This window comes from Cygnus olor, chromosome 13 (assembly GCF_009769625.2).
Source record: "Cygnus olor isolate bCygOlo1 chromosome 13, bCygOlo1.pri.v2, whole genome shotgun sequence".
Taxonomy (NCBI): domain Eukaryota; kingdom Metazoa; phylum Chordata; class Aves; order Anseriformes; family Anatidae; genus Cygnus; species Cygnus olor.
The window spans coordinates 20608360-20623844 of record NC_049181.1 but is presented as its reverse complement, the minus strand read 5'-3'; the positions used below and the strand labels follow the sequence as shown (position 1 = coordinate 20623844).

The 15485-nt window shown below is 34.9% G+C and overlaps 1 protein-coding gene across 2 annotated transcripts in view; it reads right to left on the bottom strand.

The window, feature by feature from the left end:
- Nucleotides 1-15485, bottom strand: part of THOC2 (THO complex 2) — a 54855-nt gene that overhangs the window by 22637 nt on the left and 16733 nt on the right. For both annotated transcript variants that reach the window (XR_005824172.1, XM_040572876.1), the window contains exons 9-19: nucleotides 14943-15035; nucleotides 12985-13140; nucleotides 9648-9820; nucleotides 9311-9506; nucleotides 6087-6128; nucleotides 3852-3982; nucleotides 3663-3764; nucleotides 1910-1994; nucleotides 995-1088; nucleotides 440-520; nucleotides 75-171 (exon numbers count right to left, since the gene is read on the bottom strand). Coding sequence is in view for 1 of the 2 variants with exons in the window: in XM_040572876.1 (XP_040428810.1) it covers nucleotides 75-171; nucleotides 440-520; nucleotides 995-1088; nucleotides 1910-1994; nucleotides 3663-3764; nucleotides 3852-3982; nucleotides 6087-6128; nucleotides 9311-9506; nucleotides 9648-9820; nucleotides 12985-13140; nucleotides 14943-15035 (1250 nt within the window). In the remaining variant the exon portion in view is untranslated. The remainder of the gene's footprint in view (nucleotides 1-74; nucleotides 172-439; nucleotides 521-994; nucleotides 1089-1909; nucleotides 1995-3662; nucleotides 3765-3851; nucleotides 3983-6086; nucleotides 6129-9310; nucleotides 9507-9647; nucleotides 9821-12984; nucleotides 13141-14942; nucleotides 15036-15485) is intronic.

The following is a 15485-nucleotide window of genomic DNA, read 5'->3' as shown; positions in this document are numbered from 1 at the left end:
ATATCAGCAGAAGAAACATCCAAAAAAGACATTGTGAAAATGGAGTTTATGAAGATCAGTTGTGCAAGACTTGCCTTTTCCCAGCTTTCAGTTGGTTGGCTACGTATTGAAGTAGGCCAGCAAGTTCAATTGGGTATTTTCTGAAAACGGCACCACAAAAGCTAGCCAGACCTAAAGCAAAGAGAAGCAGAAGCTGTGAATGAATCTCGTTTATATATATATATAAAAGTATTAAACAAATACACATAGAACATCAGCAATGTGTATTTTTTTGTAATACAAAGAAAAATGTTTTTCCATTGATTAAACTTGCCAGCTTTCTGTTCAAAAAAATAGCTGGCAGATCCAAGTGAAAGACTGATAACAATGATCAATATCATGGCAGATCATAGTGACAGTGAAGTATTAAATGTTAATGTAATAAAATAAAAATACTAACTCTGAAGCCAGCTTGAAATAGTAGTGTCATCATGCTTCATTCTCTCCTTCTCGGGATTTGCCAGTGCTTCAATGATACAGTCTTTAGTGGAGTTATAGAGAATATTTTTCCTCCTTTTGTCAAAACAAAAGCTATACAGACATTTTTTCCAGCTCCACAATTTGTAATGTATGAATATGATATACACATATATGAAGTACAGAAAGCATGATACAAGGGATCCACTAACATATAGCTCTGGTGTTAAAAAAATCATGAAAATGGTAACTTAAAATCTTTAACCCGCTATTTACAGGTTTGCTATGCCTTCAAGAACAGTGCAAAAACAGTAAATCAACTTCAAAATAAAGTGTAATTTTCATAGTATGAAAGTAGTGAAGAACAAGTAGAGAGTATTCTGTAACCCTGTAAGTGTAAAAAGGTATTCCAAAACTTCACTAAAATTTCCAGCAAAAAGCAGCAACCAAACAGTATTTACTGACAAAGAAGAGATTTAATGCATCTACAACTGCAACTATATCAGTATCAGATGTATTAATTTACATAAAAGGATACATGCCAAGACATCGTAATTCAGTGAAGTGAGGTATTTCAGTGAATCAACAACTGGAGTTATTAAGTTATCGTATTTTTGTATTTGTGATAAAATCTGAAAGTTAGAAAAAGACACATTGAGCTGGAAAACAAACAGCATACCTTCTCTTTCACATAATCAACCAAAACCATTTAACAAACTAATCTTCAAAACCTACTCAAAATACTTCTTAAAAATGAGACAAAGCATCTCTAAATTCTAAAAAAAGAATTCTATATTAGCATTTTCTTTAAAATTAGACAATATTAATTTTTAATCTATCAGAAAATAAAGTCGCAAAAACACTTCACTGATTTTGTTTTTCCTAAGACCTCTCAAAATCCTAGACCTTAAAGCAGCAACAGAAACTTACAGCTATTTTAAGACTACCAAAAAGAAACTAGTTCATGAAATAATACAAGTAAACTGTATTAATCAAATTTTAGAATGTTCTTTGCTACATGATTTATACACAGACATAGTTAAACTTCAAGTTAATACTGAAAAAATATTTAACAATACTTAAATACAAAAAATACTTAAACTTATAAATAACAACTGGTAGACAAATAATCTGGTGTATCATTCCTGAATAACCTGATCAGCACATCTGTGTACCTCAGACCTACCTCAGCTGTCTCAAATTAAGTACTTCACTCATATACAGAAGCAATGAAATTTTCAGTGCAGTTTTAGTTATTTAAGAGCTATTGTCAACATTTAATATCTTGGTCTTTGTTTCTATAGTACAGCAAATTATCACACTTCAAAATTTGCATCAGAAAAGTAAAAAAAATTGAAAATAGAACTGCCTTCTCATCAAGACCACAGGTGTTTTCTAATGCTCAAATATCTAGAGTTAGGATAAGAGTCTTTAAACACATGTAACTACATACATAATCAAATAAAATCGTAGGATTGCTGTGGCTGAGCTTTCCAATTTGTCTTCCAGAGGGTTTCACATTTTCCTTAGTTAGACGCCTGTAAAAAAGAACATTTTTTATTGCAACAGAAAAGCTAAAAGAATAATAGAACAGGCTAGATCCAATGAAGAGCTTTATTAGTTGCAGTGATTAAATCGTCACCAGAAGATGCACTTCTTAAGAAATCTAAGCATAGAAATATTATTCCTCTAGGAATCTGAAGCCTATAGTCCTAGAATGTGTAGAAGAAAAAAACAAACCTGTTGTCCCCATGTTACTATGGACTGAATTCTAGTTTCAACTTCGAGCACCTTGCATTCTGAAGTTGTCAACAGGACGGACACAGCTTACAAAAACAGCCCGTAACACTAGTTTCTCGTGCAAATTTAAATTAGACACAGATCAGTCACTTTGCATTCATCACCCTGTTTATTGAAAACAAAAAAGCCCCCACACCCTCACTAATTTTATTGTTTTACTTCCACATCATTCCTTAATAAAGATAAAAGCTTAACACTAAATCTGAAGTTGATACATGAGTGTAAATTGTCCACATTAATATTAAAGTAGAAAGGCAACACCTCAGCAGTTTTAGCTTCACTTGTCTACAGTTCACACCCCACAGATGTTTAAGCACCATTTCTGCCTCAGTGATCACAACAGTATAACACCATCACAGCCTCTAGTACTTCGTCAAAATTTTCAAAATGGTCTATATTCTGTACACAGCTTCCATGAACAGCTCCAACATGAAGAAATCCATTGTAACTGAATCTGCAAAGACTTTGGTATGTAGCAAGGTTTTTGAGAACTACACTGTTCTATTTAAATTGTACTTCAAACTTTCAAATTATCTCAGTTTCCTGTCTCAATTCTCTACCTGGAAAAGGAACAATACTTTAAATTGGATAACACCTTTAAAGAGTTTGGCCAAAACGATCATACACAAACAATTGTACCTTAGTTTTACTGGCTTTTCATAGCAATCTTAACTGTCAGCAGTGTGGCTCACCTGCCCAATAGAAATCCACTGTACAAGAAGGGACACACTTTCATAGTCTTCTCTAGCTATGCTCCAAGTCAGAAAAGAGAATCATAATCCTATCTAGATTTCACATCTGCAAGACCCAAGTCCCTCAGCCAGTAACAATTGTTCTGTCTTGCCCATGTAGCAATTATTGCCTTGCCATTAAAGAAAAAGTTTGTTTTTTAGCCCAAGCTATACAAAGAGAATCCAAATTCCTGAGATGTCACATTGAAGGTAAATCTTCATGCAAGCTCAAACAATTTAAGATGAAAACAAACCATTCCGTTCAATTCAACTTATTGCTCTACTATGAAAACTACAGAAAAAGAAACTGGGACAAGACTTTTCAGTCTGTTGGGATTAAAGAGCCTCCATACATAGAGAAAATTTGTTGCACTTAGGACATTCCCATAAGCAAAGCAGTTTATCAACAGCAGCATATCCATGGAAAAAGTTTTAAAAACATTTAATGGGTCATTTTGCAGATGAAATACCCTTATTGGTGACAAATTAGTCCATTTCACTACTTATTTTACAGTTTTTAAGCACACTACATTAAATATTTTACAAAGAAGGATCGTCAATGAAATTGAGTCATTAGAAAAGGAATGTATTTGTCAAGGTATTTTTTTTTCCTTCAGCTGGTGAGATGCAATACACTGCATCACAGTTGATAATTTATGGAATTAGACAACTTACTTCATAATATATTTGGCTCGGTCTATGGTTTGAGCTTTAACTTTCACTAGAAGTGGATGACTATTGTAGGTTTCGTTTTTCCATTGTCCATAAAGACGGTACCTTGAAAAATAAAAGGAAAACTATTTTTAGTATTCACGGTTTATAAGAGGCCACTTCCAAAGAACAGAAACAAGTTATTCTACTCACCGGTACTGATATGGAAAAGTTTTGAACATTCCCCATAACTCCTCAGACATGCATGCATTGCAGTCCATCAAAGAAAGAGATGGAAGCAAAACTTGATCAGTAATACTCAGCAAACAGCTAAACAGTATCTCCTGAGATAAAGACAAAAAACTCAGGGTAACTACCATGTATGTCAAAAACAACGTGAATTGCACATTTGCCACAAAATTATGACTTCTTAAACAAGAAAAAAGTCTAAAAGGACTTACCTAATAAAAGACTTATGATGTAAGATATTCTTAAATCAAGGACCACATATGCTGTCAGTATTTTATTTGCCTGTATAAAGTCTTTTGCAAAGTAGCTGACATTTTTCCAAGTGTTATATTCATATTACAGAATCAAATAATACATAAAAATGAATAAATTAGGGACTTGCATGAAGTGCAACATCAGAAAATAGATTTGGGCAACTAACTTCATTGTATTAAGGTACTCCTTGCTATTACTTAAATTTTCAGAATTCTAGGTTAAAATCTAAAGGCATTATGTGTGTTCCCAAGTCACACAGTAAAAATTTTCATGTTTTTCAATATCAACTATTTTTTTTTTTTTTAAACTTCTGTTTCCCGTTTGGAAAGTTTTCCAAACTTTCTGTTTCTGTGGCTATTAGAATAAGCACAATGTAAAAAAAATAATTTCAAGAGAGCATAATCTTTAACATGGTATCACATCCTACATTATAATATATAAATACTAAAAAAGAAATAGTCCTTGTGTTTTTTCCAGCACATAATTCACACTTCCACGTACGAGCAGCTATCCATGTCTCCAGCCAAGATTTCTAAACAACAGGTAACTCAGTCATGGATCCAACAGCCTTGGGAGTCAGAACTAATTCCCAACTGTGCACTCTACTCACTTCTAAGCTGCACTTCCCTTCTAGTGAGGCATAACACACCAGTTTATGCACTACTTGACAGTTTCTTCTGAGTCACTTTACACTCATGACAATCTCCTGCAGGAGATGGACAGACTCAGTCTACAACTGTCTCCCTGAAACACATGGTTATCTTTTTTAACTCAGAGAAACCTTCTCAGAGGTAAGAAAGAATGGGATAAACAAAGCCTATAGAACAGCAATCATCTGCAGAAGACTGCATGACTCATCTGCAGGCCATGGATCACAGCTGATGTTACCCCACAGTTAATAAGTTCAAAATCTAAAGTGATTCTGATTAAATTGAACTCTTAGCTCAATTAGTTCTAATTATTAGTGCTTTTAGAAACAGTTCAGATTTTTTCCTCTCTGCCATGATTCAAGAAGTCAGGAAATCACGACAAGTGAGAAACCGAAGTAATAAGAACCTGCTGAAAACTACACAAACTTTATACTGAAAACTTGCCTGTTCATAAGAAGACTGATCTCAATGGGATACCTGGATTTCACTGTGGCCAATCTCGAGTTCACAGAATTGAATCACAGAATTGAAGGGGTTAGAAGGGACCTCAAAAGATCATCAGGTCCAACCCCCCTGCCAAAGCAGGTTCCTTAGAGCAGGCTGCCCAGGTAGGCATCCAGATGGGCCTTGAATATCTCCAGAGAAGGAGATTCCACAACCTCTCTGGGCAAAAGTTAGTGAGTTAGCCAATAAACAAAAATTACCAATTGTAGTGGAAGTACCTACCCTACTTCTAATTTCTCATTTCTCTACGCTCTTATGCATAAATTATTTAAAATACAAGATGCCACTATGACAGTGTATTTATGGGACAGAGACGCTCTACCTGATTCTAAGCCAACCGGTAGTAGAATGCACTAGGCTATTAAAACAATATTAATTGTGAAGCATCTGTGGGGAGAGAGGAATACAAAAAAGACCATGACTGGCTCAAACCTGCCTATAAAACCAAGACAAGTCTTCAGCGTACGTTTGGTAAAGAATTAAATTCTACGGAGGAAGAAAGGCTGCACAGTTATTAAAAATTTAGTCTCAGTTAAACTCTCATAAGAGCTCCCTCCTCCTCAAAAGATGAGAGAAGTAAAATTGACAACACAAGTTCACCTCCACAAATAAAAATAGACTGCCATTTTACTGAACTAAAATATGTAATAAAAGCAGCGTGCAGGAGGAATGAGATCACTAGAACATTTAAAGCTCTGCCAAGAAATACATAAGAATTAGCTCTACTAGAAATTAGCTCTACTAGAAATGTTATGTTCATTTTCAGATCAGAAGTCTTTAAGAAACTCACCATTTTCTCTTTATCTTCTTGCTTACTTCCATCAGACTGAAACTATAACAAAGACAATGATGTTAATTTTAGAATAATTAACATAACAGTTAGTTTCAGAACAAGGTTACCTCAGCAAAAGCACACACCTAATGGGCCACATGCCTAGTAAATGTTTAATTTTCCAGATTTGTTAGCATTAAAATAGTTGCAGGCCTAGTGGGTGGAAGGACATCTAAAGACCTACACATATCCTCCCCAATCTTCATTAGCACCATCTGCTGCAGTGTATGCTCTCAATGCTACATGCTGCAGTGCTTTCATCTGTTCAGATATGGCCTCTTCCTCCTCCATCTAAATCTCTTCATACCTACTTTCATCATCTCTGAACTGGGTGTAGGACACAGCTAAGCCCCATGCAGAAATACTGCCATTGGTCCATTATGCCGTTTGTGCATGCACCATTTGCAACCCCCAAAGCTCTAAAATACACCTTATTACACCTAAAAATCCATAGGATATACACTTACTAGTTCTTTTGGAAAAAAATTATACAATACAGGGAAAAGTGAAAACCACTGATATTTGATCCATTTGGGGAAAAAACATCAGGGTTATAAAGTTACTTTTACTTCATTTAATACTTACCATGAACATAAGATTCATTACCATCTTGTCTATCATCATAATGTAAAATTTTGACTCTAATTAAGTTACACATTTGCACTTGACCAAGATTTCACCTCCTCTAAAACATACTTTTATCTAAATTCATAACTAGGTACTAAAATTGTGATTGACTGTCAATATCAGTATTTGTTCTAGAAAACGCTGCAAAATATACAACATGAAATGAATAAATCACTTATTTAGAAACATTCTAACAATCCAAAATCAGATGCCATCCTGCTAGAAAAAAATTTGCTTCTGGTATTTTCAACAGCTTTTAAAAGCAACTCAGAGTGAATTAGAGTATTCTCAGCACTACACACACATGGCTCATGAAATTACCTCGCTGATATAATGTGTTCTATAATGTGTTCTAGTCTCCCCCAAAAACCCTGAAAAATGAAGACTGATCTCCTACAATCCAAGATCAGCAACTACAACTTTACAGGACCTACGGAGGTAACCAAGTTTTAGCTTCACATGGAAGCTTGCTGTATTTAGTTGTACTTGTTTGCAAGTGAATCATCTAGATATATATCTTGAAGTCCACTATGGAACAGAAAATGCCTGAACCCCAATCTGGTGAGCAGTTCAGCAGCAATATGTTATACTATGCTGTGGTATAAATTTAAAGTTTCTGGCAAACAAATCAAAGCACAACATTTTATCAGTCAATAGGATTTACTGTTAATAAGAAATATAAAAAGTATACCCAAAGATTAGCTACACAAACTCCTTGGTGAAACTGGTAATTATTAATGGAGTTTACCAAGAGCTTCTAAAGAAAAAAATATTAATGTATTTGAGAGCTATTTAATTATTGTGAGCAGAATCAATAGAGAAATAGCAAAGTATTTTCTTTGAACAAAAAATCAAATGCATAAATGAAATATATTGCTTACATATGTAGTGACGCTGAATGCTTATGTTGAAAAAGAGATAACTCAAGCATCAAGGAAATTTATTAATATATATGAAATACTCAATTTTCGTACTGGAAATAGGGAATAAACACATCTCAACTTCTACCTAAAAAAGAACAGGACTTCCAACACAAATTACCAACAGCTATAGATTATTTTCCCCATCTTTCTCTCACAATAATACCCTCTCAAGATTATAGTCATAATTATACATTTCCTTTTTTTGTTCCACTCACCATAAAACGCATAGTAAGCTAACACATCAGTAAGTGCATGATTATCTTAAAGCTATACTTGAGCACAAAAGCTGCAGTGCAATGTTAGTAGTCTAAATTTTAAACTACTGAGTTAACTTAGTCAGATCACCTCCAGTTATATATCTACTGTGTTATAGGTTTCTTAACTAGAACATGCTGATGGCAGTAGTGCATTAAAAATAACTTTCCCTATGTTACCTTAACCACTCTGTCACTGATGAATTTCTTCGTAGTTCCAACCTAAAGCAAATAGCTAAGATGTTGCTCATCCCTGTCATGAACACATAGAACTACTATATTTATATTATTTGTAATCCAAGTGTGTATATATATATATATATAAAAATATATAAACCAAACTATAACCAAGTAATCTCCATTCTATTGCCCGCATCTGCAAAGAAACAAGGTCTCACGGATCTTCAGTACTTGAACTTAATTACAAAGTCGTCCTGATAGTCCGCTGACAGCAGTAATATGAATTACTCCCTTGAAATTATAATTTCCATATTAACTGCACTGTCAGTGCAATACAGCGTATCATTCAAACACCACTCTTCTCACAGGGCAGCAAGAAATAAACAGGAATATTAGCCACTAGGGAATCTCATAGTTCTGGAAGAGAAGATGCTGGAAATTATACCTCATAGAAAGATAAAGAAGTAGGAAGAAGTAGGAAAAAGATAAAAATGCTTTAAGTTACCATGATTTACAACAAAGACTACTAGGAAGTCAAATTTACTGTAGGTTCTGTCACCCTATCCTTGAATTTTGGAAACCGAGGACAAGAAAACTCACCAAAATCTGTTAAGTTAAATAAAAACATCTTCAATCCTAACATCTATCTACATTCTTACTTGCACATCTCCAAATACAGCTGGACAGCAAGTACAGCTACCCCTCAGCTAGGTATGTTGACAATGTACTCTTTGGACATTCTAATGTTTTTTAGCTGTAGCCAAAATCAACAATATTTTTATTTGAACTTATAAAACTGAAAATTCCCCCCTTGAATACCATTTAAATCAACCAATCATCAAGTGCTTCACTTCATAAGTTAAAATAAAAAGCTGGGAAATATAGTGATTTTCAAGGTTTTTTGTTTTGTTTTTAATAATAAAAAAGTATTTCAAAGACTTTGAATTCCAAAGTTTCTCAGAACTGCTATTAATAAAAAAAATAGAGAGAAACCTCTACTGTTGACTTGGAAAATAAAATAAAATTGTTAATCAAAGAGCAAGTTGCCAGAAAGGTAGCAAAATTCACTAGCCTCTGTCTGAGCTTCTAATTATATTCCAATGGAGTTCAGAACAAAAACTTTGCAGCCTTTTGAAACAGGTCACATGACCAAGTCTTCAACATATACGTGGGAATGTTTGTTTTTTGTCTTACTAACCTCTTTCATAAATGCTTTTCCAAGGCGCACCACTTTAGCGAATAAAATGGGATCGTGGGACAGATGAGGACCAAGGTAGCACAGCATGTTGAACACTTCCTTTCTCAAGTCTTCGAAGCTGTCTGCTTGTTTTGGTGCTCTCTTGTTTGGCAAAGAAGAAATTGGTGACCCTTTTGCCCCTTTTGGTACACCAACCCTGAAAATAAGATGTAAGGCATTTTGCATGAAAAAAATATTTAGACACATAAATACAGTTAGGCTCACTAGTGAATTCATGCTTGTAAGCTTTATGTAGTTTTCCCACTCTTTAGCAACAGAAATATAGCTTTTACTTTACCTGCGGTACAAAGGTTCAATTGTCACATGCACAAGCTGGCAAAGGGCAATTGCAATAGGCTTATGTGAAGTAGCATAAAACGGAGGCATCTGATCCATAATACTTTGTGCATGCTGCCAATCACCAATTTTTAATAAAGCTTCCAATAAACCAAGCTTCTGATTATCAGGAGGCTGCAAGACAATGAACAAATAATCAAAGTGTTTTCATAAAATCTAATATTTTTCCTTAAGTAGCACACAGCTGTAGTCCACAAGAAATTCCAGAAAAATATTATGCAGACTAAATACTAGTTTATATATATTATTTATAAAGTAAAAACATAAAATTCAGCTAGACATTTACACAACAAGAACAGTTCAAAAGCAATAATAAACCAGTCCACCTAGAATCTAACATCCTAAAGAAAAAGTTAAAAATGAAGTTAAAGACACTGAGCTCTGAAATATGTCTGATCACGTACTTGTCAATATGTCACAATCTATTACAGCTTGCTTCTTTACATGACATTTTAAGAACAAAGCGAGCATGTAAGAATCCTTGGCACAGTGTGTTACTCTGGATTGAAAATATGAATTTCTTAACTTTTTTCCAAATAAAGTACTTAGCAAAACTTGATATAAAAACAAACTTCCATGTCTCTTAGTTTGCTCATATCCTAAGTTTCACACTGGCACCTACTCTAGAAGAATCTAGTTTTAAGTGCAAGACTACAGAAAAATTAAATTTAAATCATATATGGTTTGCATGGACTTTGTTTCCTTTTACGACTATTTATAACACTTGCAAGTGTTACAAACAACTGTATTTTTCTGATAGTTATGAAAACATCGAACAGTATAGTATATAACAACAAGCAGAGGAAATTTTCAGAGCAAAAAAATGCACAGATATTCACAATATTCATACTGAAATCACACAGTAATGAAGCTTCACTTTTTCTTCAGGAAAAATATATATCCATACATCAGAACAGAATCAGCCTCTTGAAGATGGAAAAGGTACATGTGCAAATAGAAATGCATACACTAGTATTACTTCACCATGCAACTCCTTACCATGCAATACCAAAGTTCCTCTGACGCCAGGGCTTGTATTTTTAAAGTCAATCTATACTGTGTTAACAAAAGGGTACACTGATCCTTCACTGAAGCATTTAAACACTTTTCCTTGTTCAATATAAGCAGGAAGCTTGAAATCCACATTCAAAATTACAGACTTCTTAGAAATCATGTTATTTAAAATATCAAGTCGTAATTATTTAATTGGTATTACCATAATAAAGTTTGATACTACCAAATTGCCTTGTTAGGTGATTACTACTGTATTAGAATCCATGTTTCATGTCACACAGTCTATGTAAATGAATATTGCTTCATTTCCAAAACAGGCACTGCTTACACATACACACTGCTTGACTGTGTCTGTCCTTAAATAAGAGTGCTCTTCTGTAACATACTCTCCAACAGCAAAAGCTCACATGGCAGAAAAGAGTCGGTCTAGACTTTCTGTCAAATCTCATCATACTGTTGAGTTCTGTGACCTCAAGAATTTTTATCTCCCTCTCCGTCTGTTTTCACCATTATTTGGTTACACCAAATGCATCCCAAAAGGCAAGAGTAGATGATGCATTTGACAACACTATTCATATTAAGAGTCACGAGACAATAATACATTTTACTTACAAAGGACAGAACTTCATGAATTTAAAAAAATAGTTAAGCCAGTAATTGTTAAACATTTTTCTCCCTTATCCTGGCATGTATTTCACAGTACCATATCAAAAATAGTATGTTAAGACTGCATACTGGATAAAAATCACTCATGCTGGGACTGCCAACAGTGTTGGAACCTGTTGTTCCTCATTGCTACGAATTGCATAGCTAACATACAAAAACACTATTACAGAAACAAGCCTTTCGAGAAACAGCATGCATTCAGAGAAATTCAGAGTCAGAGAAATTGCTTAAGTACAGCTCTTTATCTTCCCACCACACAGACTCCGACTTTGTTACTCGTCATTGTAATCCTTCAAAAAATGTTGCAGTTTTTGGTAGAGCTTAAAATTCCCTAGTTCTTAAATATAAAGCTTAGCCACAAGAACACATTCTTAATTCTTCTGACATTACTGAGCAACGTATATGCTCCCTATGTCCAATCGAGAGTTCGATCTTCCATCAGAACATTATGACATGTGAGCTTCAGAAAAGGCCAGGCAGCTCATCTGACTGTAGAAAAGACAGACCAAAGCAATGTCGTTTAATAAAAAGCAATACAGAGATAACGAATGGGGAAAGAGGTCAAAAATTAAAGCTAGTGAAAGGAATCAGTTTAAGCAGCAGATGTGACTGCAGTTGAGCACCAGAGAGCAGTGATTATATCAGCTGCCTAAGGAACAAGAAAGAAATCAGATTTTTCAAGCTAGGCAAAAAAAAAAGAGGAGGAAGGAAGGTCAGAGACGCAGCGAATCAAGGTAAAGGTAGAACAAATGAGAATAAGTAGACAAAACAGCTGGATATAATGAACCCAGAAGGATACAGAATATTAAGAGCAGAAGTTATCAATACTGATGGACTTGTCCACCCTTTCCATTACTCAAACTATCAAATGAAAGTAGCAATTTTTTTTTACCTTTGAAAAAAAAGATATTTCAGCAGTGTTTACAACTCTGAAATGAAGAGAAAAACAGGCTCCCCAGAAATTAAAATAACTGCTATGCTTAAAAACAACGAAGCAAGTTAGACCTAGGGCAACATGGACAAGAGATGACACAGTAGCACCTTAAATAAGAAGTATACACTGACACAGACAAAGATACAGGTCTAATGGAAAGCACAAAGGACAGCTTCCATAGAATATGTACAATTAAAACTTTTTCTACAGTGGAGGCTAATTATACTAGCATTCTTAAGTTTGGCAATTTTTTTCATCCCAATTCTTGACTGGGAGAAATAAAGAATACATTTTATGTCTGCATCCTTAAGGTATCAACTACAATTATAACATAAGACCTAGAAGACACAGCTTTTAAAAGACTCAAGTACATGAATGCCGGTACACACACTGTGGAGCTGGTACAACAAAAAGGAGGAATTACATTAATTAGACAAGGAACCAAAAGCCTAAAACGTACAGAAATCCAGAACAAATCCCAAAGAACATGCTTGAACTTTTAGCATAAATCAAGTGCTATCAGAAGACAGACAAAGCCTTCCAAGAACAGATACTTGGATACCTGTATTTTTATATTTGTTTGAAAAAAATATATTTTCATGACAACGACTATGTTCAGTTTAAAGTTGTTTTCTTGGAAAAGAAGCTACTCACACACACTAACCTTTTCAGTTTTCTCCTCCTCTTTTTCTTTTTCCTTCTCCTTTTCCTCAGTCTTTTCAGAGGATAAAACAACCATTGTAAGTTTTCTGACAATTTGCTTAGCTTCCACTATCTCTCGCTTGTGTTCTTCAATGATGGCATTATCCCCTGGAAGAAGCTAAGAAAACAGAACAAACGTGATTTCTGAAAGTGAAAGTTAGCTACTCCTGCTTTTCAACACCAGAGGCCCAAGCAGCACTTGTGTCCTTCCTCGATACTAATCAGGTAAAACATTCCTTGGAAGATTTTGCTTGTTATCATAATCCCAACAAGGAAGCATGCTATTAACAGACTTCTGAAATCAAAGACAGATGAACAATAACATCGTTCACCTTCCTCCCAAAAATTGGTTGCATAAGCTCCCCTTTTTCCACCAACAACATAGAACTTCGGATTCTTTCTCCTCCCACCTGGAAAGGTTTAAGGAGTTACACCCTTCTCATTTAATAATGCAAATAATCTATTAAGATTCACCAAGAAATACCTAAAGTGGAATGAAAAGTAACAAATCATATCTTTAGGACCTAATGCCTGTTACGTACATGTCCGTGTGCATAAATAAAAGCAAAGAACGTTCTTGCACGACTGTGGGGCAGGGGAGCAAGGACATTCTTGATGTGAAGTGTAAGCCTGACAGCTGCTGCTGCACAGAAGCTGCGCAATATATACCACTTAATGCTCAGCACCTGTATGTTAATTATCTTCATGAAACTCTCATATCACATGAAATTAAACCTGACTGAAAAGAGGAAAATGCCATGCCAAACACGCAGTCAAAGATAGACACCGAGACTGGTAGAGAAAATTCTGGAACGAAAGCAGATTGCAAATGAGGCTGAGAATCAACGTGACTAAAGGTGAGCAGTACAAATAGATGCAGGGGCCGTTCCCACTGTGAGACTGGCAAAAAACACAAATACCTATACAGGATCCAGCTGAGATCGCACAGGCCTTCTTAATCTGAATCGAGGCATTCATTTTGTAACCTCACCAACATTTCTTAACAAACTAGCATTACCATCACACATTCCTCCCTCCACGCTGATTATTTGAGATACTCACTCCCACTCCTGCTCCACCTGACATATTTTTAGCCAAAAAAATAATGAAGCCAGAGACAGTAATTGACAAGTCAGATTGTGAGTGACACTATTAACTGCCACACAAATTAACAGCAGAACTACATTCCAAAATTTCCATAGCTGTAATTAGAGCTCATTTCCTTGATTTCAGTGGAAGACTTAAGAGCCTTGAAATATATGGATATCCTGAAATTAAAAATTGGTGCATAATGTAAAAATATTTTGATAACTCTAACATTCTGTTTACCATCTGTCAAATTAGTATGCTGGCTGGTTGACAGAGTGCCAGACTGGAGAGGATAAATCTCTCAGATTAAATCTGAGCGTGCAACTTCATTTTGCTCTTGCAGGCTACCAATTCAGAATTCTTGTAGGTTAAATTACAGACAGATTCGTGAATATGTATATATGAGTTTTTAAAAAATATACTATTAAAAAAGGTAAGCAGTTAATCATCCTATCACTTCAAAAATTTTCAAAAGTGAAAACACTCCAAGGGTCTAGTTCTTGAGGAAGGTAGTTACTCAAGGCATTTAAAACCAATCTCTTATCACTTACCTCCCATCTCCTAATTCAGGCAGGAGGTTAAACAAACCTGGAGGATACTACACAGATAATTCAAAGAAGGCCTATCAGCTTTAATACTTCAGTGTGTGCTTGTTTGAATATGTGACATTACAAAGTGTTGAGAAATTTAAAGGATATTAAATGTACATACACAGGTACTACAAGGTATGTCATGAGTCTTAAGCTTTAGGAATAGGACAAGATATCTAGCACACTTTTTAAAAAAATAATTCTTCGTTTTGGCATTTGACCAAGTAGCACTGTCACTTACATGGACATAAAGATCTTCCAAATCTATCAGATTATGTTGCAACAGGACAGCAGCAACTCTGTATAAGGAAGGAGGCGTCTCACCACTTGGATCCTAAAGAATACAAGATTACAAACTTAAAAGAAAGGAAAAAGACATGAAAACAAATGAAATTTCATCAACACTATTCTCCTTGCTGCCATGTCAGTTACACCTGCTACTACTCCAAAGCCGTATTGCCTTATAGCTAGACTTAACTGCAATAAGCAATCAGATTTTTCAGAAATTGTAAGATTTAATTATCTCCGCATCTCGTGGTGCTTGTATGCAATTCTATACCATACTTCAAAAATCTACTTGAATATTCTCTTAAATATTAACCACCTTGCAAACATGCTCTCTACTCCTGTGGACAAGTCTTTTGTTTATAAGGTACAGTTTCTTTGATAATGCCAGTCCTTACATAACTATACACCTTCAAATGGAAGGTGTCATGATCAAGATTGCTGACCATAGCTCAAGACAGGCAGCTGAAAGCAGTTTCCTCAAAAATACATTATAAAA